Source organism: Ochotona princeps, chromosome 27 (genome assembly GCF_030435755.1).
Source record: "Ochotona princeps isolate mOchPri1 chromosome 27, mOchPri1.hap1, whole genome shotgun sequence".
NCBI classification, from domain to species: Eukaryota; Metazoa; Chordata; class Mammalia; order Lagomorpha; family Ochotonidae; genus Ochotona; species Ochotona princeps.
The window spans coordinates 4,167,325-4,194,812 of NC_080858.1; the positions used below are offsets into that span (position 1 = coordinate 4,167,325).

Genomic DNA, 27,488 nt, shown 5'->3' on the forward strand with positions numbered 1-27,488 from the left:
GCATTCCTGTTCTCCCTCCCAGTACACACCCTCCAACCATATCCAGAGTGGAATTTTCCTGATTGTGGGCTCCCAGGCTTCCAACAGGGCCTTTCCCTGAGCCTGGCTGCTCTCTAGGGATGGGGAGCTGTGGGCTGCAGCTGGGCCTCACCTCCTCCAAGAAGGACACCTCCTTTTGGCCGCTGGCTGGGTTCCCCCGGGGTGGAGCACTGCAATTCAGTTCAGTGGCAGCTTTGTGTGGGAAAAGCTGCTGACCCCAAGGCCCAGGGGGCCTTGTAACCATCGTATCAGGCTTGGGGAGCCAGGAAAGGAGGCAGTCAGAGTGCAGCCCGCAGGCCTGGCAGCAATTTGGCCCTGTGTTGCCACCACTGTCTATTCTGCCACCTGCTTCCTCCTCGACCCCTTTCCTGGCTGTGTCCTTGCAACCCTCTTCTTGGCTTGGTCTGTGTTTTCTAGAAGACTGTCCCGTGTTTTCTAGAAGACTGATTGCAAGACTTCTTGCATAAAGGTTTTTTTTTTTTTTTTCATGTGAGTAAATTCACACACCATTGGCAGATTGCCCTGACTCCTGCCTCAAAATGCTGGCTTGTCCCATGCCGCAATGATGCCGACGTGGCCCTGACCTGTCCATCTACTCTCACACCTGCCCCGCACCTTGTGGAGACCTGCCCTGAACATCCTGTGAGGATGCAATCTGCCCTGCCTCTTCTGCCTCCTAACCCTCTCCCCTGGCCCACTCCTCCATCGCCTCATTCCCAGGGAAGCCCCTGCACCAAGTTCAGAGCCCTGGTGCATGGCAAGCATTCATTAGCTGCTGCCACCTGGCCCGTTGCTCCTGGCTGTAACCCAGCATATCCCGGTGAATGCCTTTGGTCATTGATGCCCCCCTTAGCAAAGGGAGATGTGCTGACCCCAGCTCTGTCCCCAGGCAGGGGCCTGGACCCCTGCAGGACGCCTTCCTCCCTCGACTGCAAGACTGGAAGGTTTGGAAAGCAGTACCCACTACCTCACATCCTTCCCCACCAGGGATCCAGACAGCAGGCGGCCTGGTCCCAGGCCCCTTGCCCAGGCTTGGATGGAGCTGGGTTCTCTGACAGGGCCAGTCTTCAGCTCCCTGGGTCAGAGAATTCTCAGGATGGGATGGGTCCTAGCTGACCTCCAGTTTCCTCTGGAATTTCTTATTTCCTGGGAAGAGGAGGAGGTCATGATCCCTCCCCGTTTCCTTGATCAGGGTACAAGGGGACCTGTGTGTGTGTGTGTGTGTTTGGGTTCTCAATGCTGTGAGTTCTGCTCAGCAGGGCTGTGGGACCTCTTGGTGCAGGTGTCCCATGCCCAGTGTCCTGGCCAGGTGCAGGGCCCTTGATGATATACGATTGTTAGAAGGCCCAGCTGCCTGCCTCCTGGCTGCGGACACTCACTGTGCGGCTAGCTTCTGTGAGTGCAGAAAGTGCCACCTGTCGCAGCCCTGGGGTCTCTCATCCTCCCTCCTGCACCGTCACCGTCACCGCAGTGCATGCTCTCAGCCCCTGCTGCCCCAGCAGAAGACCTCACACACAGCAGGGGCCCTGGTGTGGGGGCGGTAGTCTGCTGAATTGCCCTGTGTGACTCCAGGCCTTTTCTTAGCCACGCTCCCCTCCCATCCTCACCCCTCCTTTGCAGCTAGGGGGCAGGGGCTGGCAGATTCCTTTTAGCACCTTGGGAGGGACCCTGAAGAAATCGCCTGAGGCTACTGATCAGGGAGACAGCCTGGAGGGGTCTGCAGGGGCTCCACTGCTGCCAGCAGGCATCTTGGCTGGCAAGTCTCTCCTGGCTGCTTCTGCCAGTGTGCAGGCCGCTGGGCCTGTTGGTGAGGATGGGGCAGGATTCACTTGGGATCCATTTCGGGATGCTGCTCCGCCAGCTCTGTCCACCAACAGCCAGGCCTACCTTAGTTAGACAGGCTCCTACTCAGGGTGCAGCTGTGCCTGCCAGGGCAACGGATAACGCCATTCCAGCTGGAGGAGTGTAGCAAGCACCTGCCCACCTGTCTCCTGTATGCTCAGCACTGATAGGCTCTGGGCTCAGGTAGCCCCTCCCCTGATGGCATGAAAGACACTCAGGACACAGTTGGCTCAAGTGACATAATTCAATATAGTCTCTAAAACTCTAGGAATTGAACAGATAAAATACCTCTGGGCTATTTTGTTACAAAATATTTGCCATTTGGATTTGTCGCTGGGGGCAGACACCCCATCTTCCCCTAAAGAGGCTTCTCTCCTTTGGGGAGGGGGTGCGTATGGGAAGAGAGCAGCAAGAGGTCTGTACAGCAGACAGGGGATGGATGGACAGATAGACAGATAGATGGATGGATGTTTGGGAAGCCGCCTCGGGCATCAGAGACAGCCTGCAGGCTCTGGGGGGCACAGTTGGGTGAGGAATCAAAGGTCCAGGGCCAGTACATGTGTGTGGGAGCAAACATCTTTGGGGACAGACACACAGACAGGAAGATAGACAGACAGGCAGGCTGCCAGGGCAAGGCCTTCAGGGCTCAAGGCAGGCAGCAGAAGCTCACTTCATCTCCCACTCTTGCTTCTGGAGCTGGACCACATGGCTAGGCCGGGAGGGAGCAGGACTGGGGTATTCCAGAATAAGGCTGGGGGGTTTGGATTTGATCAGCACCCCTCGGCCACTCCACCCCGTGGCTGGAGGGTCCATGAGCACCCTCTGTTGGGCCCTCCCAAATACAGCTGTGGTCAGCAGAGGGGGGTGGGCCGAGAGGCAGGGACCCACTGGGCTGCGCAGAGCGCTGTGGGCTATGGATGGGCAGGGTGGCATGTAGGGGCTCTGGGCTCCCCTGACGGCTGGGAGGTCAGCTACATCCCCCTTTCAGGCCACTGGGAAGCAGACACCATCTTCAGCACAGTGTGTGGGAGCAGCTGCGGATGCCAGGCTGCCCAGCACCCTGCTGGGCTCCCCGTATGGCCAGTGGCGGCCTGGGAGAGGTGTGTGTGTGTGTCTCTCCCTAGGGGATGGGGCACTGAGGATTCTGAGGGTCAGGTGCTGAGAGAGGGCGGGGGAAGAGGCCCCCATGTGTGTCCGCCCTAAGATTTGTGCTGTTCCTCACCAGAGAGGGACAAGGTGGGACATGGGCACTCGGTAAGCCTGAAGCAGGCAGGGCTGCTGACTGATGAGGTCCTGGGCTCGCTGAAATGGGTCCCTCCCTCTGCAGGACTTTCAGTCCTGTATGCAATTCCTTCTACTCATTTCCTCCTACCCCACACCTCGCCTTTCTCCCTGGCCCGTATTGCCTCCTGCCCCTCTCTGCCCCATCTGTAGGATGCTCTGTTCCTGCTTATCACCAGCATCTCCCTGTGACAGACAAGACCCCAAAGGGGTCAGCGAGGAGAACCAGGGCAGGGAGGGCCAGATGGGGTGGGGGAATGGGGGCATGACAGCAAATTGGCTGAAGGTTAAGGAAACTGGGCTGACAGAGACGGAGCCAGAAATAGACCCGCAGGGTGACATCATACTGACGTCTGGGTGACCATACAGACATACACACACAGAACTAGGTCATCTGGAACCTCTGGGAGTTATCTGTGCCTCCTACGTATGTGGCCCAGGGTGCTGGGGGCTGGGGGCGGGCAGGGACTGGGGGAAGCATTATCTGCTTTGGACTAGGGCGATCTTCACTGCAGCCCTCAAGGGGCCTTACCAGTCGGGGCAGAAGCGGGGAGTCTTAGCAAGAGAAGCCAGTGCCAGCTGCTGGCACATGTGCTGGGAGTTTAGACCTGCTGAGGGGCCCATGCTGGGCACAGGTAGCAGTCCTGCTTATGGGGGTCTTTGAGGGTGGCTGCCCCTCATCTGGCCCCCGTGTGGGGGCATGTATCCCCCACCCTACCAGACACTGCAGTTTTGAGGGTGCTGGGGCCTCTGCTGTGGGGGTTCTTGGGACCTTCCAGACGGAGGGAGACTCAAGGGGCGGTAGGGGAGAAGCAGGTGCCTTAGAGAGTGTCCTGCTTCTCTACCCAAGTCCGCACACAGGTCATTCCTGGGGGCCATGGAAAGGAGGCCCAGCCCAGGCAGAATCTCACCTCCACGGGGCCCGTTGCTCTTCCCATCCCCAGTTTCTGCTCCACAGTGGGCAGCCCGGCGTAAGCCTGGCTCCCCTGCGTGCTCCTGACATGGGCTGGGCGTGGTTTCTGGGGCCAGGAACCCCGGAAAGGGACCACACAGAGACTAGCACTCTCTCCAACCCTCTCCCCTTCTCAAAGGTTTTCCTGGGATCTGGCGGGCAGCTCCTGAGAAGTCAGGAGAAGAAACAGGGATGAGAGGTGGGGGGAGGAAAAGATGCCCTGCAGGAGAGTGTGTCCTAAGACTGGACTGGCCCCTCCTCCTGGGACAGGTGAAGGTGCAGCTGCTGGTGGGGCTCAGCCATGCCTGCCCTGCCCACGCTGCGCACTGCTGCTGGGCCACCAGGCTCCCTGCTCCTGCCCACTAGCCTGCGGCTGCTGGGTACGGAGGATACAAAACCTTACTCCTCCTCGATCCATAGTCCAAGGGGGAGAGCACGAGGAGGCTGTGTCCTGTCTGGCTGTGTAGAGCCCAGGAATGTGAACTGGTGTGTGTGTGTGTGTGCATTGAGCTGTGTAAGAGAAGGACAGTGAGACCAGACAAAACCAGGGCTGGGGATGGGTGGGGGTGGGGTTCTTTTTCCCAAAAAAACAACAGTGATCAGTGATCCAGAACATGTGGTGCCTCCGGAATGCGTGGTGCCCGGGTATGGAGGGGCAACAGATGCCCTGCCCATCCTCTCCTCTCTCTCCCTGGCTTTCCTAGAACAACCCGCAGTCTGGACCAGGGTCTACACCAGGCTCCTGGAGCCACTGGAGTAGCGGCGCCGGTGTAGCAGCGAGCTGCCAGGTGGGCAGAACTGGTGAGGGTGGTTGTAGGGCGGTGGGGGCGGGGGCAGCGGAGGCTGGTGGATGACCTTGACCGGGGATCCTGAGCCGCCCAGGGGTGTGGAGCCACCACCACAGGAGTCGGAGGAGGACGAGGTGTAGCAGGAGAGGGCCTGGCTCAGCAGGGGCTCCATGCGGGCCAAGCAGGGTTTGTCCAGGACAATGACCTTGACGATTTGCTGGCACTGCACCAGGGTGCCTGGGGGAGTGGGCGGTGGTGGCGGCAGTGGCAGCATCAGTGGTGTGGGTGGCGGGGGCTGCTCTCTGGCGGGGCTAGGCTGCAGGTCTGGCTGTGGTGGCCCCGGTGCGCCCCTCTCGACCCCCAGCCCGGAGCTGTGCTGGGACGATTGAAGCCTGTTGTGAATTGACACCTAGTTTAGAAACAGCCAGAGAAGCATGAAATGTTACAAGACTACTTCCCAAGCTGCCGACTCTGGCTACCCTAAGCCTCCCTCTGCCTCCCTCCATCTCCCGGCTCCTTCTGCCCACCAGGTGTTAGAGCCCCTGCTGGGATCCTCTCTCCCTGACCATCCACCCAGAGTGAAACTGGGTTCTGACAGCCTCCTCATCTGTGGAACAGGCCTCCACACAGCTCAGCAGTCTGGACTTGCAGTGAAACTTTCCCTGCTTCATTCTCACTGAACTGTAGCTTGGGAACCGGATTACTGGGCCTGCCCCTTTCCGCCAGCTAGCTGGGGAATGGGGGTGGGGAGGGGCAGTGTGGACACAGGGACAATTGTGCATTTTTGAGCCTTTCAAAGCCAGCTTTGTTAATCTGGAAGCCTCATGGTCCCAGCTGCCATCACAAAGGCATCCGAACCTCAGAAGACCAGGGACCCCAAAGACCAGGACCTACTCAGTTCATCCTCTGGGTTGAACCCAAGGCCAGACCTGTGCATTTTATAGCAGCCCAGAGAGTCGGGGGGCAGAGTCAGGGCCCTAGCTGCCTCTCTCACCCAAGCTGGGTCCTGGTTCAGTCAGCAGAGAGGGCCCTAGTTTGTCTCCTGGGGTGCAGCAGGAGGGAATGGCCGAGACCGAGCTGTGTGTCCTCCCCTCAGATGGGTCAGAGCCAATCAGGTTGGCCTACTTGGGCCAGCAGTGGGCAGACAGGAAGGATGGACACCCTCGAAGGTGCAGGATTTGATTTTTTGCCCCTTTCCCTCCCTCAATTCCCAGCTCCCAGCACTGTGTCTAGGGCATATTGCAATCTGCCAGATACTTGCTTCTTGCAGATTGCTCCTCATCAAGGACTGTCTGGGCCACCTGGCGCTGGTTGCTCAGAGCACCTGGGGAAATGGACCAGGATGACCCAGTCCAAAGTGATCTCCAGACTTGGGGACTGGCTAGGCTGTGCCCCTCTCAAGGCTTCCTGTGGCCTCATCTATCCCGTGACAGTCACAAGCCACCCACAGCTGTGGACAGCACCTGTGGGCTTTGTCCTTCCTTCTCAGCCTCCAGGCTCAGCAGCATTCCCTAGGGCTGAAGCTTCCTAAGCAAAGGCAGAGTCCACAGAGCCCCTGGCTGTCTTTCCATCACAGAGCACACATGCGTGTGCATGTGCGCGTGCGCACACACACACACAGAAGGCCAGGGAGCAGGCTGGGGGCCATATCTGCCTAGGGTTGCCCTCTGTGGTCCCCACTGGGCAGACCTCTGTGGCCACTGCTACAGGGGGTGAGACTCCACTGCTCACCTGCTGGCATCCTTGGTTCTTCCCCAGGAGGCAGCAGGCCAGGCTTGTGCCCCATTGACTTCCCTCTCTAGGCACAGCCTGGCTGCTGGGCCCAGGGATGCCCGAGCTGTCCTACTCCTCCTTCCCGTGGTCCAGGCTCTCTGTCTTGTCCTACATCTTTGTAGCACTTCCCAGCCCCTCCCCGACCCTCCCTGCACCTGCAGGCCCCACCCCTCACATGGACCATTTGTTTCCCAAGATCGGTAAGTGGCTAGCAGGAAGGGCCAGCAAATGCCTCTCATTCGAACTCCCTTTTCAACTCCCTGTTCATGAAGGAAAGGGAGAGAAAAAGAGAGAGAAAGAGAGGAGATGGGACATGGGCACAACAGCTTAGAGAAGATGGAGAAGCACCTGCCAGAGGGGTGTGGCCAGGCAATAATGAAGAGAGGGCAGAGGCCGAGGGAGCTCAGGTCCAGCTGGGAGGCCCAGGGGTGGGCGAGCAGGGACCCTGTGGGCCTGGAGCTAGCTGAGGGGTGGCAGCCTTGTAGAGAGTCACAAGGGCCTTTGGGGCAGGGGTGGGAGGATGGGCAGCCCAGGCCGAGGCATGGGCAGGGTGGGCAGAACAAGCTGGACAGCTGGCAACTTGGCGCGTTTACTGCAAGGCTAGAGCATGGGCAGTGGAGGCAGACAGCGGTGGGAGGATGGGGAGGGGGCAGGGCTGGAATACCCACCCTGGGGGGGGCCGGTCAGCTGCTGGGGCAGGAAGCTCCTCTGTGTCAAGGTGCCTCCTCCAAACACGGCTGTGTGGGGCATGGGGAGAGAGAAGCAGAGCTCCTCCTGCCCTGGGATGGGGCTTCCTGCTGCTTCCCAGGGTTTAGACTGTGGTGGGGGGTAGGGGAGGTGCTGCTTCTTCCCGGGGATACCTATATGGGGTGGGGGGCTCCAGCTTGAAGCACCTCTGTGTGAGTAGCTGGTGCACCCACCACCCACACCTGGCCAGGAAAGAGCAGGGGGTAGCGTTCACAGGGGTACACGAGGTTCTGCTGAGGTGGGGGGACCCCTGGGGGCCGGTGGGGGGGCTGGCCATCCCCACTGCCACCCGGAAGCCTTCAGTGTGGCTTGGGATGGGCACCCTGTCTCTCCAACATGAATGTGTTCCGATGCAGCAGCAATTGGCACAGAAGCCCTCAAGAGAGCTCTTACTTCCTCCTCCCCACCAGCACACCTCCCGGTCCAGAGGCCTGTCTGCTCCTGTATCCGCACTCTCAAGTCTCCAACTTCCTGGAGACATGCCCAAAAGTGCAGCGTGTGCCCACCTGGGGACTTGATTTGAGGGGTAACTCTGAGATGGGGTGACTTGAAGAAGGGCTATGGTATTCTGTGAATTAACAAGTACTGGGGAGCACTGTGTGTGGGTGTGTGTGTGTGTGGGGGGGTGTGTGGCCACATGGGCTTCACAGGCCCCCCTCGCCATCCTGACCCTGTGATGTCACAGTGGGAGCGGAGTCCCAGAGGGCAGCAGGCTCAGGGGTGAGGTGAGGGGGTAGAGTGCTTGCAACTGGACTGGGCACTGGAGCGGTGGCAAGACTCATGCTAGCAGTAAGTGTTAATTGTGTCTCTTGAAATTGGTAAAATGGTGAGTCGGGCTGGGGAGGCATTGATTAATACCTGAGAAGAGAAACAATAGAGATGATGAGAAGAGGGTCGAGTGGGCTGGGAGCACTCACCTGGCCGACCAGGCCTCCACTTACCTCCACGGTGCTCTCTGCCGGCTTCTCCCCCGGAGCCGCTTCCCTCTTGGCTTTGAATGCAAAGAGCACAGTGCTCATTCTCCACCAGCCCGTGGGCAGCCCTGCCACCCTCCCTCACAGCCTTGCCAGCTTGGACAGCGAGACCTCCTTTGTTGTCATGCAACCTGGGGTATAATACTGCCGCTCTCTGGGTCTCCAGCAAGGGTTCCCTTTGTGGACTGCAAGGTGGCCGGGGTGGTGGAGGAAGGGCTCATGGGCAGCCTCCTACCCCGGCGACTGCACCGCAATCCACTGCAGCATCACATAGAAGAGCTGACAAAGGCTCTGCCAGGGCTTGCCAGGGCCTTCTGACTGGCCTGGAGTGACAGCAGGGACACCCTGCTGGGCTCTCCCTGGCTAAGTTGGTCCTAGCATCCACCCCCACACCGCGCAGATGCTTCCTGTTTTTTTTTTTTTTTTTCATGCCTGAGTTCCCCTGATGTTGTTCAGGTGCCCACGAGAGAGCCTGGCTCAAAACATCCCACCTGTGGGAGGATGTGCAGGCTCCGAGCACAGGCCAGCCTGACCAGGCTGTGGCTTCCTGCAAGAGTAGCCTGGGAATGCTGGGGATTGGCTGCGGGGCTTCGGCAGCTGTGAAAAGCAGCTTCGCCCCAGGCACCCCAGGTATAGAAATAAAGGGACATCAGGGAAGGTTGGGACTATGGGCACCTGTGGCAGGTGATTGCCCTCTGGGTCTGGGAAGACGTCCCTACACCAAGAATTCCTGCCTGGCATAGAAGGCTTTGGATTGCTTAGAATATGGGTCGTGGGTCTGACACCATGGCACATGAGGCTAAGCCGTTGCCTGTGGCACTGGCACTCCATGTTGGCATTGGTTCAAGTTCTGGCTGCTCCCCTTCCTATTCAGCTCCCTGCTAATGTGCCTGGGAAGGCAGCGGGGATGGTCTAAGCATTTGGACCCTGGCACCCATGTGGGTGACACAGTGGAAGCTTCTGGTTTCTGGCTTTGGACCAGCACAGCTCTGGCTGTAATGGCCACTTAGAGAATGAACCAACTGATGGAAGATCTTTCTTTCTCCCTTTCTCCTTCTTTCTAGATAACTCTGCTTTTTAAATAAAAATAAACAAATAAAAAAAAGAAAAGAAAAAAAGAAAATGGCCCTGTGTGTCTCAGCTGGCACCATCTCTGGGCCGCTGTCTGCCCCACGCCTGATGTCAGGGTCCTCTGCAGAGAATTTCAGGCCGGGGGATCCTTCTGGAACTACTCAGCTCAAGTTGGCGTCTTGCGGTGACCCTGGCTTTCCCACGTTTCTACAGCACGGTGAGATGTGACTGGGTGACTCCACGAGCTAACAGTCCTGGGTGGCTTTCTTGCCCCATCTCTCCTTCTCCTTTGAGGCTGGTGGAGACCAGCAGGTGGGGCAGTGGGCAGTCGGCAGAGTGGCCAGGGAGACGCAAAGTCCGGGGCTGACCTTCCCGGTCTGCAGTGATCTACTCCCTCGTCTGAGAAACTGAGTTTGGGGGCTCATCTGAACTTGGGGAGGGCAGCCCTGGGGGACCTGGTGTTAGAGAGTGCTCCTGGGGAAAGGATTGTCAAGGGCAGGGCAGGGCAGAGCAGACATCTCAGGTCCTTCTGGCACCATGCTCCTGCCTGAAGCCAGCACGTCAGGGTGTCTTGGCCTGTTTCTTTAGGGGGTAAATGGAGACATTTCACACAGGCTCACACCAGGAATGCTGGTGCAACTGGCAAAATGTACCTGTTTCTAACCTCCCTCCTCTCTTCCACCATTGATGCCCATGAACAACACAAAGGAAGTAAAGGGGTAGGCACCTGGCCTAGTTCAGAGGCCGTTTAAGACACCCATGTCCCAAGCTGGAGGATCAGGGTTCAATTCCTGGCTCAGGCTCCTGACTCCAGCTTCCTGCTAGTGTGTGGCCTTGGCAGGCAGCAAGGATGGCCCAGGTCGTTGGGATTCCTAACACCCATGTGGGAAGCATGGACAGAGTTCCTGTCTTCTGGCTTCTGACCTGGAGCGCCAGACATTTGTGGGTGGGAGTGAGCCAGTGGATGGAGAATTCCCTCCTTTCTGCCCTCTCAGATGGTAGAAAAAGAAAAAATGAAAAAGCAAAGAAAGGAAGCCTGGAGCTCCTCAGCAGAAAGAAGTAGCCACAGAAGCGGCAGGCAGCTGTCCCACGCCAAGCCCCAGGTCCCAGGTGCAGGCTCACCTGTAGGCGATCCTTGCTTTGACTGTGGGTCCACCTGGGCTTCCCCAGACCTGAAGGAGAGTGTCTTTGCTCCTCGCTGCTTCTCCAGCTCCCCTGAGGAAGGGAGAGGCCAGGGTGACCAGAGAGAAACCCTGGGTTCAGTCATTGCAGAGCAGGAGAGCGGCAGAGGAGGCTGGGACGGCCCACCCCTGTCCCGTTCCTGCTATGGGCTACACCACACAGCTGCCTCCAGCACTTCACAGAGCCCAGCTCAGATCTGCAGTTCCTTCTCCTGCATGTGGGGACCATGAAACCTGCATGGACATTAGCGATGTTGGAGGGTTGAAAACCCCTGCATGTGACACTATATGCCGGCGTGTTGCCTACAGTGGTGCCCTGAGAGGCTGGCAGGAGGAGGAGTATATCCGGGTGTAGGGCAAGGCCTCCACACCTTCCAGTTTTGATCACGATGTGCGAGAAGCACATGGCACAGTAGCTTTGGTCACACAAGGAGGGGTGTGGAGTCTGTCTCTGGCTGTTCCAGTCTCCAAGCCCTCCCAGGGAGGGTGTGCCCCAGGCCCCAGGACATCTCCCTCAGCTCTCAGCTTGGCTCCCTCGCTGCACTGGAGAATGACCCTGTGTGTTGTTGCAGTGGCAAGGACTGCTCTGTCACCGCCCATGGGGGCCTGATCCAGGGATGCGAACTTCCAAATTGCACCCCCTGTCCCTGCCCTGGGGCTTTGAGCTGTGGCTTGCCCCTTTTTGCAGTGGCTCCTTCTAGGACCTGCTGAGAAATCAGCGCCATATTGATGAGCCAGGAGCTCCAGGTCCCTGGATGCACCTGTTGCTTGGTGGTAGGCCGTGTGAGCTGGGCCCATTCCCTTGAGCTCCATCAGTCTCAGCTTCCTGATTTGTGATCTGGGACTCTGACTTTCCAGTCACGGAAAGTGGCAGCCATTCAATGACAGGCTTAGCAGTCAGCGCAGGCTTTGGTACACAGTGGGTGCTCCGTGAAGGAGGGATTTCCCTCTCTTGATCTCCCCTGCTCCCTGCCTCCCTGGCCAGTGCCTCATGATGACCCTGCCCTTGTTCTCGGGTCTGAAGACCAAGAGCCCAGCCCTAGTCCTACTTTTGGGCTCCCTGTCCTCTAGGCAGAGAATGAAGAGTCCACCTCCTGATGGAATAGGTTCTCACAGCTGCTGTTCCCTGGTCACTGGGGGAAGGAAGTGAGCGCCTGTTCTGCCTCCTGCTACAGTGCGGGGGGCAGTCTGGGTTTTGGGATTCCCACAGGACAGTGGGGAGCCATCAATGACACCCTGACTACAACAGAAGCCAAGTCATTTCCAGGTGGATCCTTGAGAAGGTTCTGGAATAATTGTGATAGCAGCTCCCATGGATCTGTAGACAGGTCCTTCAAAACAAGCTGTCTCACCCTGGACAGTAGGAAAGCTGACAGGCATGGCACAGGATAGTAGGCACACGTCCTGCCCTTGCGGGAGCCCTGTAGCCTCATCTGCTTGCTTTTGATTTTACTCTTAGATCTGGGAATTCAGGCTGTGCTCCTTGGGTGGGCCATCACCACTCACTAAAACGCCCGAATCTGGACAGTTGGGAATCTTTGCATTTATTCCCTAGAGGAACAGAAAGATGGTGCCAAAATGAAGGGTAGTGACAGACATAGCCTGGCCCGTTGGAAGGGACAGGGACAGCACAATCAGGAAATAAAATGGAGGGTGGGGCTCTCAGTGAACAAAGGACAGTGCTTGCACAGGCCCAAGGGCAAGGCTGAGTTTGCCTGGATATCTAAGGACCTGCATGCACCCCAGTGCCAGGTGAGCTGCACCCACATGTGTGCCTCACTAATGCTGAGCAGGTGAAAAGCAGTGTGGCCTCATGGAATACTTGGAGAAGCCACAAGGGTCCCCAGAAGAGCAGGCTGCCCCGGCTTCATCCCCCCCTTTCTTCTCAATCCACCGATCCCCTTGTCTGCTTAACTACCCAGAGCCCTCGGGGGACCCCTGCCCCGCTGCAGAGGGGGTGCCTGGGGGTACCATGTTCCCTTACACTCTATCCGGACCTGCTCCAGCTCCGTCACCTCGGCAATGGACTCCTTCAGGTCCTCCACGAACTTCTGCATCTCATCGGAACCCAGGGCACAGAAATGCAGCATCTGTTTCTTCTCTGAGCCCGACAGTGGGGTCACCAGGGTGATGCCATGAGAATAATCTAGAAGCCAAGACCCCGGGTCCCCCCCTAGTGAATCAGGACTGAGGCCAGGTGAAAGTGGACAGGGGTACCTGCCCCTCCACCACCGTCACCTCCCAGCCTCCCTCCCTGCTTCCCCCAGCCACAGCCTGCCAAGCCTTGGGGTCACTCATTCACTCTCGAGGACTTACACTCGTTCTCAAACAGGTGAAACTGCACGCCCAGTAGGCCGACTGCCTTGCAGAAAGTGTACGTGGAGGAGCTCTTTTTCTTGGGGCAGAGTTTGAGTATCTGTCCGAGAGATGGTGACAAACGGGTACATATTCATGCCAATACGTGTATGTACACATGGATGCAGGAACCCCAAAAGACATGTAGGGACATACAAAGGTGTTTCTGCACACACACACACACACACATCCTTCTGCCCACCCACATGTGAAGATACTTAAAACAGCTTATAAACAAATGGAATGAAAAGCACTCACTGGCAACTGACATGGCGGTAGGAAAGCTAATCCTCTGCCTGCAGTGCCAGTATCCCATAAGGTCACTAGTTCAAATCCCAGCTGCTCCACTTCCAATTCAGCTCCCTGCCTGATGGCCTTGGAAAGTAGCTTAGGATGGTTCAAGTGCTTGGGCGCCTGCATCCTCAACCTGGAAGAGCTCTGGCTTCCACTTGAACCTGGCCCAAGCTCTTGAACCAGCCAGCTTGGCTATTGCAGCATTTGGTAAGGAAGACAGTAGATCGGCTAGCCTCATCTCTGTGATCTGATTCATTCTATCTCAGGTTCATATAAAAAAAGATCTATCTATCTTCTATCTATCTATCTATCTATCTATATCTTTTATAGTGTGTCAGGGAGCTGGACTGAGCCTCGCCCCTCAGTGAGTGGGTGTGAGTGTGACAGCGAGCTGGGCTGAGCCTTGCCCCTCAGTGAGTGGGTATGAGCGTGTCAGTGAGCTGGGCTGAGCCTCGCCCCTCAGGTGGTTCTGTGGTGACGTCAGAGGACTACCATGCATCCATCGCTGCACTGATCGGGAGCTGGAAGTGATGCACAGGCTGCCTCTGGCGTCGTGCAAGGGACTTGAAGCAGATGAAAACAGGGTCAGAGGAGAAAGGGACCGCCCAGGAGGCCTTGCTCAGTGGGCAGGGAGGGCCCTCTGGGAGGTGATGTTTGATTTGAGACCTGAGCCAAGCCGGGAGGAGATCGTGGGGAGGAAGGGCCAGGCTGGCCGAGGCCCACAGGAGCTGCTCAGGAACAGAGGCAGCTGGGGGAAGCCAGCAGGCTGAGCTCTCTCCTGGGAGCTGCACTCACCACCAGCAGGTCGTTGAAGAGGAAGACTTCTCTCTGATGCGCAGCCTGCTTCTGCAGCTTGTTCACGTCGGTCACCTCAAAGAGGCGACTGCAGCAGACCAGGCGGCGGTGTGGCACAGACAGCACCTGGGAGGGAGGCGTAGCTCAGCCTAGTGGACCGGAGCGGGGAGGGGACACGGCTTCTACTCTGTCCCCTGCCCCCTTTGCCCTTCCAACCGAGGACCTTTTCCCCTTCATCTGCTTCTTGGGAACAGGACAGAACCAACCAGAGGGCTTCATTATACTGGAGGTAGTGAAGAGACAAACGCATGTGGAATGTGAAATCATTTCCGGGGGGTGAGGGGGATGGTTGGCTCCATGGGCCTAGTTTAGGTCCCATTTCTGCACTTTGGATCTAGCTCTCTGCCAATGTGCACCCTGGAATGAAACAGACATGGCTTGGGTCCCTGTAACCACCGGGAGACACCTGGATTGGGTTCTGGGTTCCCAGCTTCAACATGTCCCTGTGCCTGTGGACCCTGAAGGGGCAGGAGTGATGGGGCAAGTGTTGGGTCCTTGCCACTCACACAGAAGACCCAGATGGAGACTCTGCTGGTGGCTTTAGCCTGGCCCACCCATGGCAGTTGTGTGTCTTCAGGGGAGTGAACTTGTTTGGGGGAGACAGAACTGCTTGTCTGCCTTTCTATCTCAGACCATCAGATGATACAAAGAAATCTAGCCTCCGGCAGGACCCGGATTGCCTGGCTTGGGTCTGTGGCCTACCTGTGTGGTGGGTGTTGGATCCGTGAACCTCAGGGGCGGAGGGTCCTGTGGGAACCCGCCTGTGTTAGGGATGGGAGGGTATGGGTCCATGAGCCCTGGGGGACCAGCTCACTTTCCAAGTCCAAGCACACTTGCCACACGTTGCTTGTGACAGGTAACAGGTAGTGTGGAGCCCATTGGCTGCCTTCTGCTTTTTAGGCCTCCCCAGCCCCCATGCCAGGGCAGGGTCCACAGTCTTCCCGTCTGGCCACCCAGAGGCTTCAGCCCTAGGCCACAGGCTGAAGTCCTTCCTGATATCTCATCTCTCCTCAGCTGCTATAGCAGTTGAAGGCTGAGAGACGATATGGAAGCTGGGCTTGGAGGGAGGGCAGGTGGTGGTGCCCAGTATACAGGAGGCATTTGGCAACCACTTGGTGTGTGCAGAGCAGAAACACAGGTCCGAATGAAAAAGGGAAGGCTGGGAGGAAAGGAAGGGCAGGAGGTGGGAGAGGAAGCTGGCCCGCCTTGGTGGGGGAACTTACTGTCTTCATGCCCACAATGGACTTCTCCACCTTGGTGACATACGTGACATGATCTTCATTGGACTTAAGCTCTTTCTGCTGTATCCTTTCGTAGATGCCCACCACCAGCTCCCTGGGGATGTCAGCACCGTCATCCACACCTGCCAGTGTGAAGGGAGAGCGAGGAGTGAGCAAGTGCCCCTCCCCGCAGCAGGAGTCCCTGAGGACTTGGGGCCATGCTTGAGCCCCCACAGCGTGGTGCAGGGAGGAGACGCTGTGTCCTCTGCTGCTACTTGCTAGGAAGGCGGACACCCTAGCAACAGGAAAACACTGTGGGGAATGGGAGGGTGCTTCAAACAGCTCACAGAGAATACATAATATGCAGAAAAATATGCACACATTTAAAAACATTTGTACATCAAAATGCACCCCATGAAATAGTATGAACGGCTTTCAAATCCCGCCTCCCCCAAATGAATGCATCTTTCAAGCCTATTTTGTCCATCAACTTTCTGACATACTCTTGCGTAGCAACATGGGAACAAACATTCTTAGGGAAGCAAAACAGAGGAAATAAAATATTTCTCCCTTCCACTTTCCCACATTTTTTCTTTGATGACTAGAAGCATCCTATAGAAGAAAGCAAAATGATTACAACTACGACAGCTTGGGCAAGCATTTCCATTTATGGTGAGAATCTGGTGCCTTCCACGAACAACTCCCTGTCTAGTTTTTGCTGCTTCCAAGTTGGATCATGGTTCAACTCAGACAAATGAGCTAAAGAGCATCTTGGGGGCTCCCGAAAAGAGCAGGGAGGAGTGACCATTCAGAGGCCCCTGGCTAAGCACGGCAGCTGGCATGACTCTGGGAAATGGGATTTCTTGGGAAGGCGGCAACCCACAAAGAGAACAGCTTAAGACAGAATGGCACCGTGGGACGTGGGCAGTGGACAGATGAGCATGCGGATGCAAAGCAGAAGCAGCTGAAAGCCAGGCTGGCACTCAACATGTTATAGACCCCAGGGGCTTAGCGGTGGTGGCAGTGAGCATCCCTGGGGGCAGGGGAGAGGATGAAAATAGGAAAACAGGTGGGAGATAGTGAAAAAGTGGTTAGAAGTCCTTATTCTCTCCTCACTGTGTAAGTCAGAAACTTTGAACTGAGAACCCCATAACTGGCCAGGGGGAGTCTGTGTTGGCAAGGTGGGGATGAGGAGAGTGAGTGCTTGCATATTGGGGGACCTCCCAAACCTGGCTCCTATGGGGCTCTAAGAATGCTAGAAGCCAGAATCAGACTGTGTGGGCAACAGACTGGGTGCTGTTCTTGTTAAGCACCAAAGAAGCACAGGGCCCCCAGTGAAGTAACCTGACCACAAGACCCTTACGGACAACTCGGCCATCAACGACTGAGTACCCAGGCCACAGCACTTGTATCCAGCCTTCTAGCGGCTCATGTTTACAACCAAATGGGTGAGCGCGTTTCCCCAACTGTGTTCAGACAGTTGGTAACATGGAGAAGAATAGAAGGATACAGAAGAAAGAGGCAAGCAGGGAGAGATGCAAACATAAAAATGTCATCATCTCTTCAAACAGACAGAGCAAAGAGCTGCATCTAGAAGATAAGAATAAACCACTATGAATAAGGAATGTAGGAAGAAAAGGGCGAACTGCTGAAGATGAAAAATACGTTGGCAGGAGTGGAAAAGGTGGGAGGAGGCTGTCTGGACCTCATCCAAGGAAGGAGGCAAAGCTGGCCCAGAGGAAATTCAAACAACTGAAGTAAAACCAGATCTGGGGGTGGCGCACTGGTAAAGCTGGCACCCATATGGGTACTGCTCCACTTCCAATCCTGTTTCCTCCTTGATAACGCCCCTGGGAAGGCAACCAAAGTGGCCAAGTGACCCCTGCCAGGCTTCTGGTCTGTAATTCTACCCCCAGCAAACTCCTCATCAGAAGAAGTAAAGTAAAAGAAAGTAAAGTAAAGTAAAAGGTCACAGGACCCAGGTTCTCAAGCAGTTTGCTTTGAATGTGCCGTTCCCCTGGCAGGAAGCCCAGGAGGGGTACCCTGAAATCCAGGAACCAAGAAATCCACTCTGGAAGGAGGGAGGTGGGGAAGATCCCAGGATGACAGCTGCAGTGCCAGGAATGTGTCTTCTGCAATGATCTCAGGGGTTGGAAAGCTTCTGGCACGCCTTTGGCAGAGGCTTGGTGGCTTTCCAAGAGACCATATGGACATTGGCCAGCCAGACCACCATCTCCAGAGGCTGAGGACTTGGGCTGTAAATCTCCATTCTTCATGTAGACAAGCTGCCTGGGGTATTCGGGTGATATGGACGATGCTGACAAACACACCGGCTGTCTGGCTTGCCCAGCTGCCTGTGTAGACAGAAGCTGAACCAGGGGCTCTAGGAGACCCAGTTGCAAGAACACAGAGCCCCTGTAGGATGGAGGGAAGTTGATACTTAAGGTGGGAATGGTGGGGATAATTAGTGGCGGGCACACAGAGTGGTAGGCCAATGGAAAGAGAGCACAAATATTAATTCCCTGGGAAACAGGAATAGGAAGGAAGTGTGATTACCATGTGCTTGGGGACTCAGCTGTGGACGGAGCTTCCCTGGCTCCAACCACACATCTTAGTGGATAGCTGTGGGGAGACGCACGGAAAAGAGCTGAAGCTTTATGTTCTAGAATGGAGTGTTAATAGGTAATGATGACGACAAAACAAAACAGAATGAGAGCAGCATATACAAGAAATACTTAAGGCCATATCCCAAGGGTCTTCAAAAAGTGAAAGGTGGTTGGTGTCCTGGTGAAGCAAAGTAAGCCACTGCTTGTGATGCAGGCATCCCGTCACGGAATGCCTGCTCTGTTTCTGATCCAGCTCCCTGCTAATACACCTGGGAAAGCAGCAGAGGACGGCCCGAGTGCTTGGGCCCCTGCCACCCACGTGGGAGACCCAGACAGAATTCCTGGCTCCTGGCTTCAGTCTGGCTGCTGCAATCATTTGGGAAGTGAAAGAGTAGATCAAAGATTTCTTTCTTTTAAATTCTATTTAACTTTTAAAAAATTTTAGATGATGTTTACATAGTCGATCAGGGTTGAAGATTTCTCTTTCTGTCATTCTGCCATTCAGAGATCATTTTTTTTTAAAGTTCATGGATATGTCTATAAAGATTGAAAACTATTTTTGCAGCAAAACTGATCTTACACTGTCATTTTCCACAAAGCTTTTTATTTTTGAAGTGCCCTCGTGTGTATCAGACACTAGTAAACCAAAGCAATAGATGGAGGGAAGCAGCTGAAGCACGTATTAGCTGTGATCAGAGACCAATTGCAAAGGCTGCATCTGGTGGTGCTCTGCGGAAGAGAGCAGAGGGACCGCCGCTCACTTCTTGGTTGAGCTTGGGGAATGGCTCCACTGCATGAAGTGATGTGTGTATGGCCTTACGTTTTTAAATGCTCAAACTCCCTGGCGCACACACAGGGCAATTAGGTCCCAGGTGTGGTGACCAAGGAGGGATATAAGGTAGGGGTGAGGATGGTTGGCCTCCTCACCTCGCAGGTTCCGGATGAAGTCCTCTAGCATCATCTTACGGTCGGGCTTGATGTTGGGGCTGTACATATCGGTGTTGAGGAGGATGATGGCAAAGGCCAGGATGAAGATGGTGTCAGGGTTGTGGAACTGCTGCACCACCTCGGGGTTGCACATGCAGTAGCGCTGGCTGAGGAGACACACGTAGAGAGAAGACGGTGAGCCCTCGTCCCACCCCAAGCCAGGTAGCCAGAGTTGGGGCTGTGTGGCCGGGGAGGGGGCATCCCAACTCCCTGCTCTGTGCCCTGGCCCTCTGCCCTCTGCCCTCCCTGGGGCTCCACCTTGCATGGATGCTCTGTGAAGATGTGAGGGTGACGAGGAAGCTCTGGGTACTCCGGTCCTTTTGTTCTCTGCTTGTCTCAGAGGGGTTGTCTCCCCAGCACCTCCCAGCGTGGGCCCAGGAGAGAGGCCTTACCTGAAGGCCTCGATGAGCCGCTCCACCTTCTGGGCCTCTCCTTGCACACGGATGTGAGCCTGGAACTTCCGCAGGGCCTCGTCCAGCTCCATGCTGGAGAAGTCCATCTCGTCCACTACGCAGCTGGGGACAGGTGTGAGGAAGGGTCACCAGGGGGCATCTGCAGTCCCTTCTTCCCACTGGCTAGCCACAGGGTACCCCTGGGAGAGGGCCTACGGGAGGCACTCTATCCCTGTCACTGGCCAGGAGGCGACCTTGTTCAAGGGGATGCATGTGTTTTATCACCACACCGAAAGCCCCAGGCCACTGCAAGGCCACAGAGTCAGCTGCGGCCACAGTGATGCAGGCTGCGGCTGGTGCTTGAGACACCTGTTGGTGACTGGGGCATAGTTCCTGGAGAAGGAACCAGTTAAGGGGCTGTCAGCCATTGTGGGGTGGAGGAGGGTGATGTAGGCAGGGAGAAGACACAGGAGGAGAGAGACAAAGAGGCAAAGGAGGACAAAGAGAAAAGGAGGGAGAGAGTGACAGAAATAGTGAAAAGAGAGAGGGGTTGGAGGAAGGGAGGAAATAGGAAAACAAATGGGGTTAGGAAAAATGGGGAGGAGAGAGAGAGATATAAGGAGATAAGAAGACCTGGGAGACAGGGTGGGTGCCAGGTGTGGAACAGAGGGTGGGTGGGAATGGGCAAAGAGCAGGTGGCTGGGGAGTGGGTGTGGCATAGGGAGGGCACACACTGTATCCTTTCACTCCAGGCTCTTCCTCTGACTTCCAGGTCTGGTTCCCCGGAAGGTCCTGCCTGGCCGGTGGCCTCTCTGGCCTGGTGCTTGACTGATCCCCAGGACCCACTGCCATCACTTCAGCTCCTGTGGGCTCCTGACTCCACGGTCCTGGCCTCTGGCTTTCTCCTTCCTCGGACCACAGTGGTGGGGCACCCGGGAGGCAGCAGCTGGCGAGGGCGGACTTGCTCAGCCAAGCGCGGTGGCCCAGTTTCCAGCACTTCACTTAGCAGCAGCCCGCCAGTTCTCGCTCACTCATGCACTGGCTCACCCTGAGGCGTAGCCTAGGTGGGACGGACTGCCAGCCTTATTGAGATCAGCACCCACAGTCTACGGCAAGGGGGCTACCCGGGGCAGACCTGGGCCCAGGAGCCCGAGGTCTAAGGCAGGTTACTGAAATGTGGATCCCTGGAGCCCACCTCAGAATACTGGGGCGGGGTGGAGGGGGACCTGGGAACCCACATTCTTTCCTTGCTTTCCAGGGGGATTCTTATAATATGAACACCAGGGGCTGAACTGAGTGGGAGGGGCATGGCCCCTGGAGGCTGTTATCTTCTTTAACTTTACAAGTTAAAAGCCTGCCTTGAGCCCTTATGGCTCTCTAGCCACCACCATCTGAAGTCTGTCTTCCTGGGGCTTGTCCCCAAGGCCTCATTTCCATTCACACGGTAGCCTGCTCCAGCCAGACACCTACTGCTCCACCACACCGCAGGAAGGTCCCATGTTAAGGCTGCCATTGACTGCCACATTGTCAGGTTGGATGACCTCCCAAGATTCCCTCAGCACTGTCAATGGGACTGATCGCTCCCTTCTAAGCTCACTTCCTCAGTGGAAGGGCCCTCGTTCAAAATACCCCACATCACCATGGCCCCCTCTGCCTGAGCTCTGACTCGGGGCAGCTCAGACCTTCCCCCTCCCTCCAGCTCTCTAAGTGACCTCACCCATTCCCAAGGCTCTAAATGCCACAGTTCACATTCACTAATCTTGGATTACCTGCTAGATAATGTTTCTATCTGTTTGCTTTCCATGATATGCAAAAGGCAGCTCCGGGCTGTGGTGCCACTGAGTGTGGAGGGCTAGTGTGTACCATGAGCTCTGGGCTCCTGAGCAGAAGCTGGCTGGCAGAAGGTGCCAAGGGTGCTGTGATGTGGCTGCGAGCCATTACGTAAGGTTCCCAAGCTCTTGGGTTGTGCCAGCACCTCTTGCAGGCAAATTGGGCTGTACCTACTTAACTTGCCTGAGTAAATATTGTACAATGATAGGCTTGATATATTCTTCATCCCCAAAGCCCACATCTCCCTTCCTCTTAGACTAGAACTACATGCATTGGCTCTGGGCAGAGGTGACACCCACACAGCATGTCTGTTACACAGAGACCCAGTGTCCCCAGTTCTCATTAGCTGGGGCCCTGGCTCCCTCCCACTGTTATCACAGCCTCTGGGCTCTGCCTGCTGCTGTCTTTGCCGTGGCCACAGCTGTGGTTCACGACCTTGTTTGTTCTATTAGTTCTGCTCTGGCAGCAGCCTCCTAACCAGCTTCTCTACTCCACCCCACCATCCAGAGAGCTCCTCTAGGACCCTCAAAGGGCCCCTGGCCCACTGCCTGGCTTATGCTCGCCTTCAGGGGCTTCCCTGATGTGGAGGTCAAGTTCATCCTCCACAGAGCAAGCCAATTCTGGTGGGTTTCCCAGCTTCTCCCACTTGATGAAGCATAGGCTGCCTACCCCCTTCACGTTTTGCCCCCAGGCCTGAACACTGGGCACATGCTGGCCTTTTTGCTGTTGCCCATCTCAGCCTTGCAGGTTTGGCTAAGGAGCCCTTTGGGAGTCATCCTACATCTCCACTGTATGCTAGACAGGCTTACCTTGCTTGGTCTCCCCATTAGCCCAAGAGCTCATTTGGAAGAGGGCGGCTCTTTCTCTCTCTGCTTCCCTAGTGTGTGCTGGACTTGGTCGATGTTTCACCTGACCAAATTCCCCACTCATTCCTTGCCAGAATGAGTGAGCAAGTGAACCACTGGATCAGTGAGCAGGACCTGGTGCACCTTGTTGGCTGGAGATTAGGCCCTGCCAGCCTATGCCAGTACCTCTGCAAGCTCTGCTCCAAGGGCCAGGATTGCTCCACCCACAAGGTCTGTCCAAGATGCACTGGCACTGAGCCTGAGATATGCAGGTGGTTGCCAGGGAAATGGCCTAAGGCCCAACCACAGACAGTGTGCATCCCTGTCCTCAGCGGCTTGTGTGAGTGACTGACATTGAGGACTCTGGCTCAGAAGCTGCCTGGCTCTGCAAGTGAAGAGTGAGGGTTGCCGGGTTGCCTGGACTTCCCACTGGCCTGTGGATCTCTGCAGGGGCTGGTTGCAGCAGAAACCTTAGGACAAGGAGCCAGCAGCACAGATGTTCCCTGTGTAAACAGGCACGGCCTTGCATAAAATTGCTTGTTCATATTGGTGGTACATGGCTTTGGTTTCTGGTGCAGGGAAATGAGAGTCCTACATGACTATGATCAAAGACGAATTTTGTGCCCAGATGTAGGCAGTTGCTTAGGTTACCTTGTACCTAGGCAAGTGTTCATGATGTTGGGACAAAAGCAGCCAATAGCTGTGAACATTCCGGGCCTGAACAACTCTGTATTAACTATATGGTGACAGCATAGTTACATATCTATTTATAATTTTTTTCTTTTTAAGGATTTGTGGGGATGGGATTGGAGCATCCACTGTGCCACTGCAGGAGCACCGTGGCCAGGGCTGCCCCATAGCCATTGCCACCAACATATGTATATGCGGTGGGATCATAGATTGCTTACAGCCAGGGGACTGGGGACAGGTCAGAATGAGGGCCGCAGAGGGCTTGTTTGACATGTATAAGATGATTTATGGGGGTTTCCACAGACCAGACCATTGCACCTGCAGATAAGGAAGCTGAGACAGGGTAAATCAGAAGGAGGACTCTGGAGGGCCTCCCTGGGTCAGATCAAACACCTCCTGCATGAGGCTGGGGGTGGATTGGCTCAGACTAGGTTACAGTACCTAGGGGCAGTCAGGAAAGCCATGTTTGGGAGTATCTCTGGTTAGGGGTTCATTTGGATTGCCCTGATTAGGCTGTAGCACCTACCAACACATAGAAACACCAGGGCTAGGGGCAGGTCGGGCTAAGCTAGACTATAACACCCATTGGCAAGAGCTGGGACTAGGTGTGGGCCAGATTGGACTAGGCTGCAGCACCCTTTGGCGAGGGTCTAGGAGTGAGCAATACTGGTCTAGACCACAGCACCTGTTAGTATGTGTGAGAACCAGGGCTGAGGATGGACCTCATAGGGGATTTCTGAGGATGGCCCTGCTAGGTTACAGCACCTACTGGCACATATTAGAGCCAGTGTTGCGGGGTAGGCCATGCCAGACTAGACTGCAATTCCTTTATTTGTTTGTTTGTTATATTATTTTTTATTGATTACATTGCATTATGTGACACTGTCTCATAGGCTGTGGGATTCCCCCAAACCCTCCCCATACCTTCCCCCCATGGTGTAGACTACAGTTCCTGCTGGCACATGTGAGAAATGTGCTGGACACAAGAATTGTAGGGGTTCATAGGGTTGACCTGACTAGGCTGCAGCACTGATGGTGCACATGAAAATTGGGTGTTGGAGTGGATTGGGCCATGCTAGACCAATAGCACAAAAATTGGGACTGGGGGAGGGCTGGGTGGGGATTCTTAGGGGTTGCTCTGACTAGGCTGTAGCACCCATTGGTTTGTGCAAGAACTGGGCCTGGGGGTGGGTTGGGTTGGGCCGGGCTGGGCTAGCCTGTGATGCCCATTTTGTGAGAGCCAGGGCTGGGGGAGGACTGAGTAGGTAATTGCATCCACTAGTACATGCATTGGTTCATGCAGGGAGTGGACTGAGCCTGATCCTACGTAAGCTGGTATACAGGAGAGCAAGGTCAGAAAACCTTCCAGGTGAGATTTCTTAGGGGAACTCTCCAAGCAGACAGCTGCATTTGATCCCTAACCTCAGGAAAAAGTCACATAGACATGTGGTCTGTCCCTGGAGCACATGTTGCAGAACTGGGCCATCTCAGTTGCTGACTCCTATGTAAGAATAGAGTGCATACCCAATTTCACATGAAAGATAAAACAGCCAGCTCATCCCAGCCAACAGAAGACTTCAAGTACTTCATCCAAAGATGTACAGAAGAACAGTTTGAACACCACTTAGGGCCAGGCCTTTACGCAAACACCATGGGCACATTTAAGTAGACAAGAACAGCCAACAGTCTTAGAAAGAATTTATCACCTTTGGTGCAATGAAATAAACTTCTCAGAATAACCAAGCCCAAGCAAGTAACACCCTTGGAACACTCTTCCCCTCATCGGGGTCTTTGAGGCCACATCAAATGACCATCTTTGTTTCCAGGCACTAATGTAGTCTGAAAGCAAGAAGTGATGTTCCCTTCCCTTTCCCCTCCCTTCCCCCCTACCTCAGGACGTAGCAGGGAAAACTAAAACATTTATCTTATTCCCCTCCCACCCCCTCATCTTAATTGGAAGCCCACTTGGGTCCATAGACCTCTCACCTTTGTAATCAATATTAAAATAAAATATAGAAATACTCAAAAACAGGATTTTGTCATCTCATCTTTAAAACAAAACAAGGAAGACCATGTCTGGAAGGCAGAGGAATGGATTGGGGGTGAAGACAGATAATCTGGGGAGATCTGTCTCTCCTGCCTCTCCCCTCCCTCCACTCTTTGTCTTGGCATGCTATGTCACCAAGAAGCAAGAGCAAATGAACAAACCGCCCAACTGTTGTAAAAGGCATCATGCATGTAGTTTCTGGGATGTGACAGGGCTGAGCAAGTGAAGGCTTTTGTTATGCCAAGTCTGGGCTGGCAACAGCGGGTAGGTGAGGGACTTCTTAGTCTCCCCACCCCACACCTTTTTCCTTCACCACCACTTAGCTCTGCTTGAAATGACATCTTTAGACAGCCACCCACTGTCTAAACACACACACACACACACTGGAAAGAGAAAAGAGAATTTAGCGCACACCTCCCGAGATGCATGCACTGGCGTCTTGGCTCAGCTTTCTTCCTAGCTGAGAGGGTCAGAGCATGACCAGCAAAGTGTAGCCACAGGATGGGGTGGTACCTGATTCTGCCCAGCTTCTCTGCACTGGTAGGAACTCGTTCATTTTCTCCCTCTGGGTCTTGGTTTCTTCCCCAGGGCGGGGAAGCAGATACGAGAGAACTAGCCTAGCTGATGGTCATGGGGTCTCCTAGGGCTGTCATTTGCCAAGTGAGGACGGACAAGGACTGTAAATGCACGAAGACTTCTGCTCTTGGCTGAAGCACAGACATTGGCGGGGGTGGAATGGGCTCCCAGGTTTAGCCTCTGATGATCTCTGTGACCACGGGCAAGCTGCCTAACCTCTCTGTTCCTTCTTTTGGCTCAGAGCAACAGCACCGTCCTCTGGCTATAAGGCTGGAATGAGTGGCCCCCTGCCTGCTCCGAGTTGGGTGCCAGGTTCAGGTGTTTAGCAGGTGCGAGACGCCACTGGTGTATCTGTAGTCTGCATGTTTGCAAGCAGCTCCTCTGTGGGGTCCCAAGATATCCATATCCAGGTAAAGATAAGCAAATGTTTGGCCCTCGTGACAGCTCACTGTTGGTAGAGTCTCTCATTGATCTATGGTAGTGGAGTGGGAGAGAATGGGGCACCAGAGGGGTGAAGGGCTAAGGCCATAATCCCGAAGACACCACTTTTAGAGGAGAGCCTCTCCTTCTACATTGCTGCAAGCCGTGGCAGTGTAAAGTTTTGACGGCAGTGGAGACACTTGTCAACTTTGGCCTGCCTCCTTTCTCATCCGCAGACTCCTGCAGCCCATGAGCCCACCTGCTCTGCTCTTCCTTGGGACAAGTCCATATGATTATGGCTTGGGATCCCCCTGAGATCCCACTGGTACCACAAACAAGACAGGCTCCAACCATCTCTCCCTAATGGAGAAAAGCCAGAACCTTCCAAACTGCTGAGACAGTCTGCATCTCTCAGTGTCCCCTGAGAAGAGCAGATATGTTCCATTCTGGCCATGACATTTCCATGGGAATACAATCCTGAACCAAAGGTCAGGCTATACCAGGACTGGAACTTGAACAAAGAGGGAGTAAGTGAGGTGGGAGGAGGGATCCCTGGGAAGCATCCTCCTGGCTGCTCTGGCTGGGAGCTGCCCTGAGTGTATTTCCATGGTGGACATGGGAGACACTGGCGTTCTTTCTGTGAATGTAACTCATGTGGGCAAGACACACTGAGGTCCACAGGAACATCTGCCTGGCCACCGGCCCTCCAACCTGCTGAAGCAGCCATTTCAGAGGGGAAATAGAGCAGGGCCAAATTTCCCAGCTGCATGAGAGCTGAGAGGAAAGCTTCCAAGCCCCAGATAAGCTGGTTGCTGCCTGGATCTCCAACCATGGTTGCCTGATCCTCTCCCCTTGGCACTAGAGGGATCAAACATCCCATTTAGTGTGGGACCTCCAAGGATGCCCCACCAGGGTCTCAAAGTAGACTGGGAAGTCCAAGTCTCGGGTGTGTATGTGTGTGCTCAAGTATGGGCTGCAGGGGCCTCTATGCCTTGTATCTTCAAATGGTTAAAAAGGTTCTAGGAATAGTTGATGAGGATGGTGACTTACTAAGCACCAGCCCTGAGCTAAGTCTTTCACCTGCATTTTCAACATTTGATTCACCTGTGGTGGGTACCACCATCACCTTTTGCCAATGAGGAGGAGACTGGGGTGGCCTAGCAGCAGACCTCTGCAGGAAAGCATGGTGTGGCTCAGGGAGCCCAGAGCTCAGAGCTCTGAGAACGCATGGCAGGGCGCCATTGTCTCTGCAACCAGTCTTGTGCAACCCAGAGATTTGAGAACCCATGGCTCCCTTGGGCAAAACGTGCCTGACTCTGAAGGCAGATGTTACAGGTGTCAGTCTCCCCAGTAGCCAAGGCAGATCCTGCCCCTGTTCCTTCTTCCCCCACCGCCAAAGTTGGGGTGGGAGCACCCTTCCTGTCTTCCTCCTTTCCTGGAGAGTGCTGCCCTGTCTTGGCAGTGGTATGAGGGATAAGCAAGTGATGTCCTGCTATTCAGCAAACAGCTTTGTACAGGACAGAAGCGGCTTTGCCCAATATCACCAGCTTCCCACCTCCAGGGGGTGCGGAATGGTGTGCCAGGGAAGCCATGCAGAATCCCAATGAAGCCCTCCAGGTCCAGGAAATTGGCAGTGGGCGGCTCTGTGATTGCATGCGTGTGTTTGCTCTGCTGGGAGGAGGGAGCAGCGAGCTGGTGGAGGGAAGGGCAAAGCCTGCATCCC

The 27,488-nt window shown here is 55.3% G+C and overlaps 1 protein-coding gene across 2 annotated transcripts in view; it reads right to left on the reverse strand.

The window, feature by feature from the left end:
* Positions 1–4,410: 4,410 nt before the first annotated feature.
* The window catches only part of IQSEC3 (IQ motif and Sec7 domain ArfGEF 3), a 28,510-nt gene continuing 5,432 nt past the window's right edge, over positions 4,411–27,488 (reverse strand). Inside the window, exons 3-11 of one of the 2 annotated variants that reach the window (XM_058655833.1) lie at positions 19,358–19,480; positions 18,906–19,072; positions 15,376–15,515; positions 14,093–14,218; positions 12,965–13,064; positions 12,633–12,794; positions 10,590–10,682; positions 8,364–8,413; positions 4,411–5,311 (exon numbers count right to left, since the gene is read on the reverse strand). In XM_058655833.1, the coding sequence (XP_058511816.1) occupies positions 4,844–5,311; positions 8,364–8,413; positions 10,590–10,682; positions 12,633–12,794; positions 12,965–13,064; positions 14,093–14,218; positions 15,376–15,515; positions 18,906–19,072; positions 19,358–19,480 (1,429 nt within the window). In that variant the 3' untranslated portion in view covers positions 4,411–4,843. Of the gene's footprint in view, positions 5,312–8,126; positions 8,281–8,363; positions 8,414–10,589; positions 10,683–12,632; positions 12,795–12,964; positions 13,065–14,092; positions 14,219–15,375; positions 15,516–18,905; positions 19,073–19,357; positions 19,481–27,488 lie in introns of those variants that run through there. The other variant, XM_058655834.1, reaches the window with a different exon arrangement.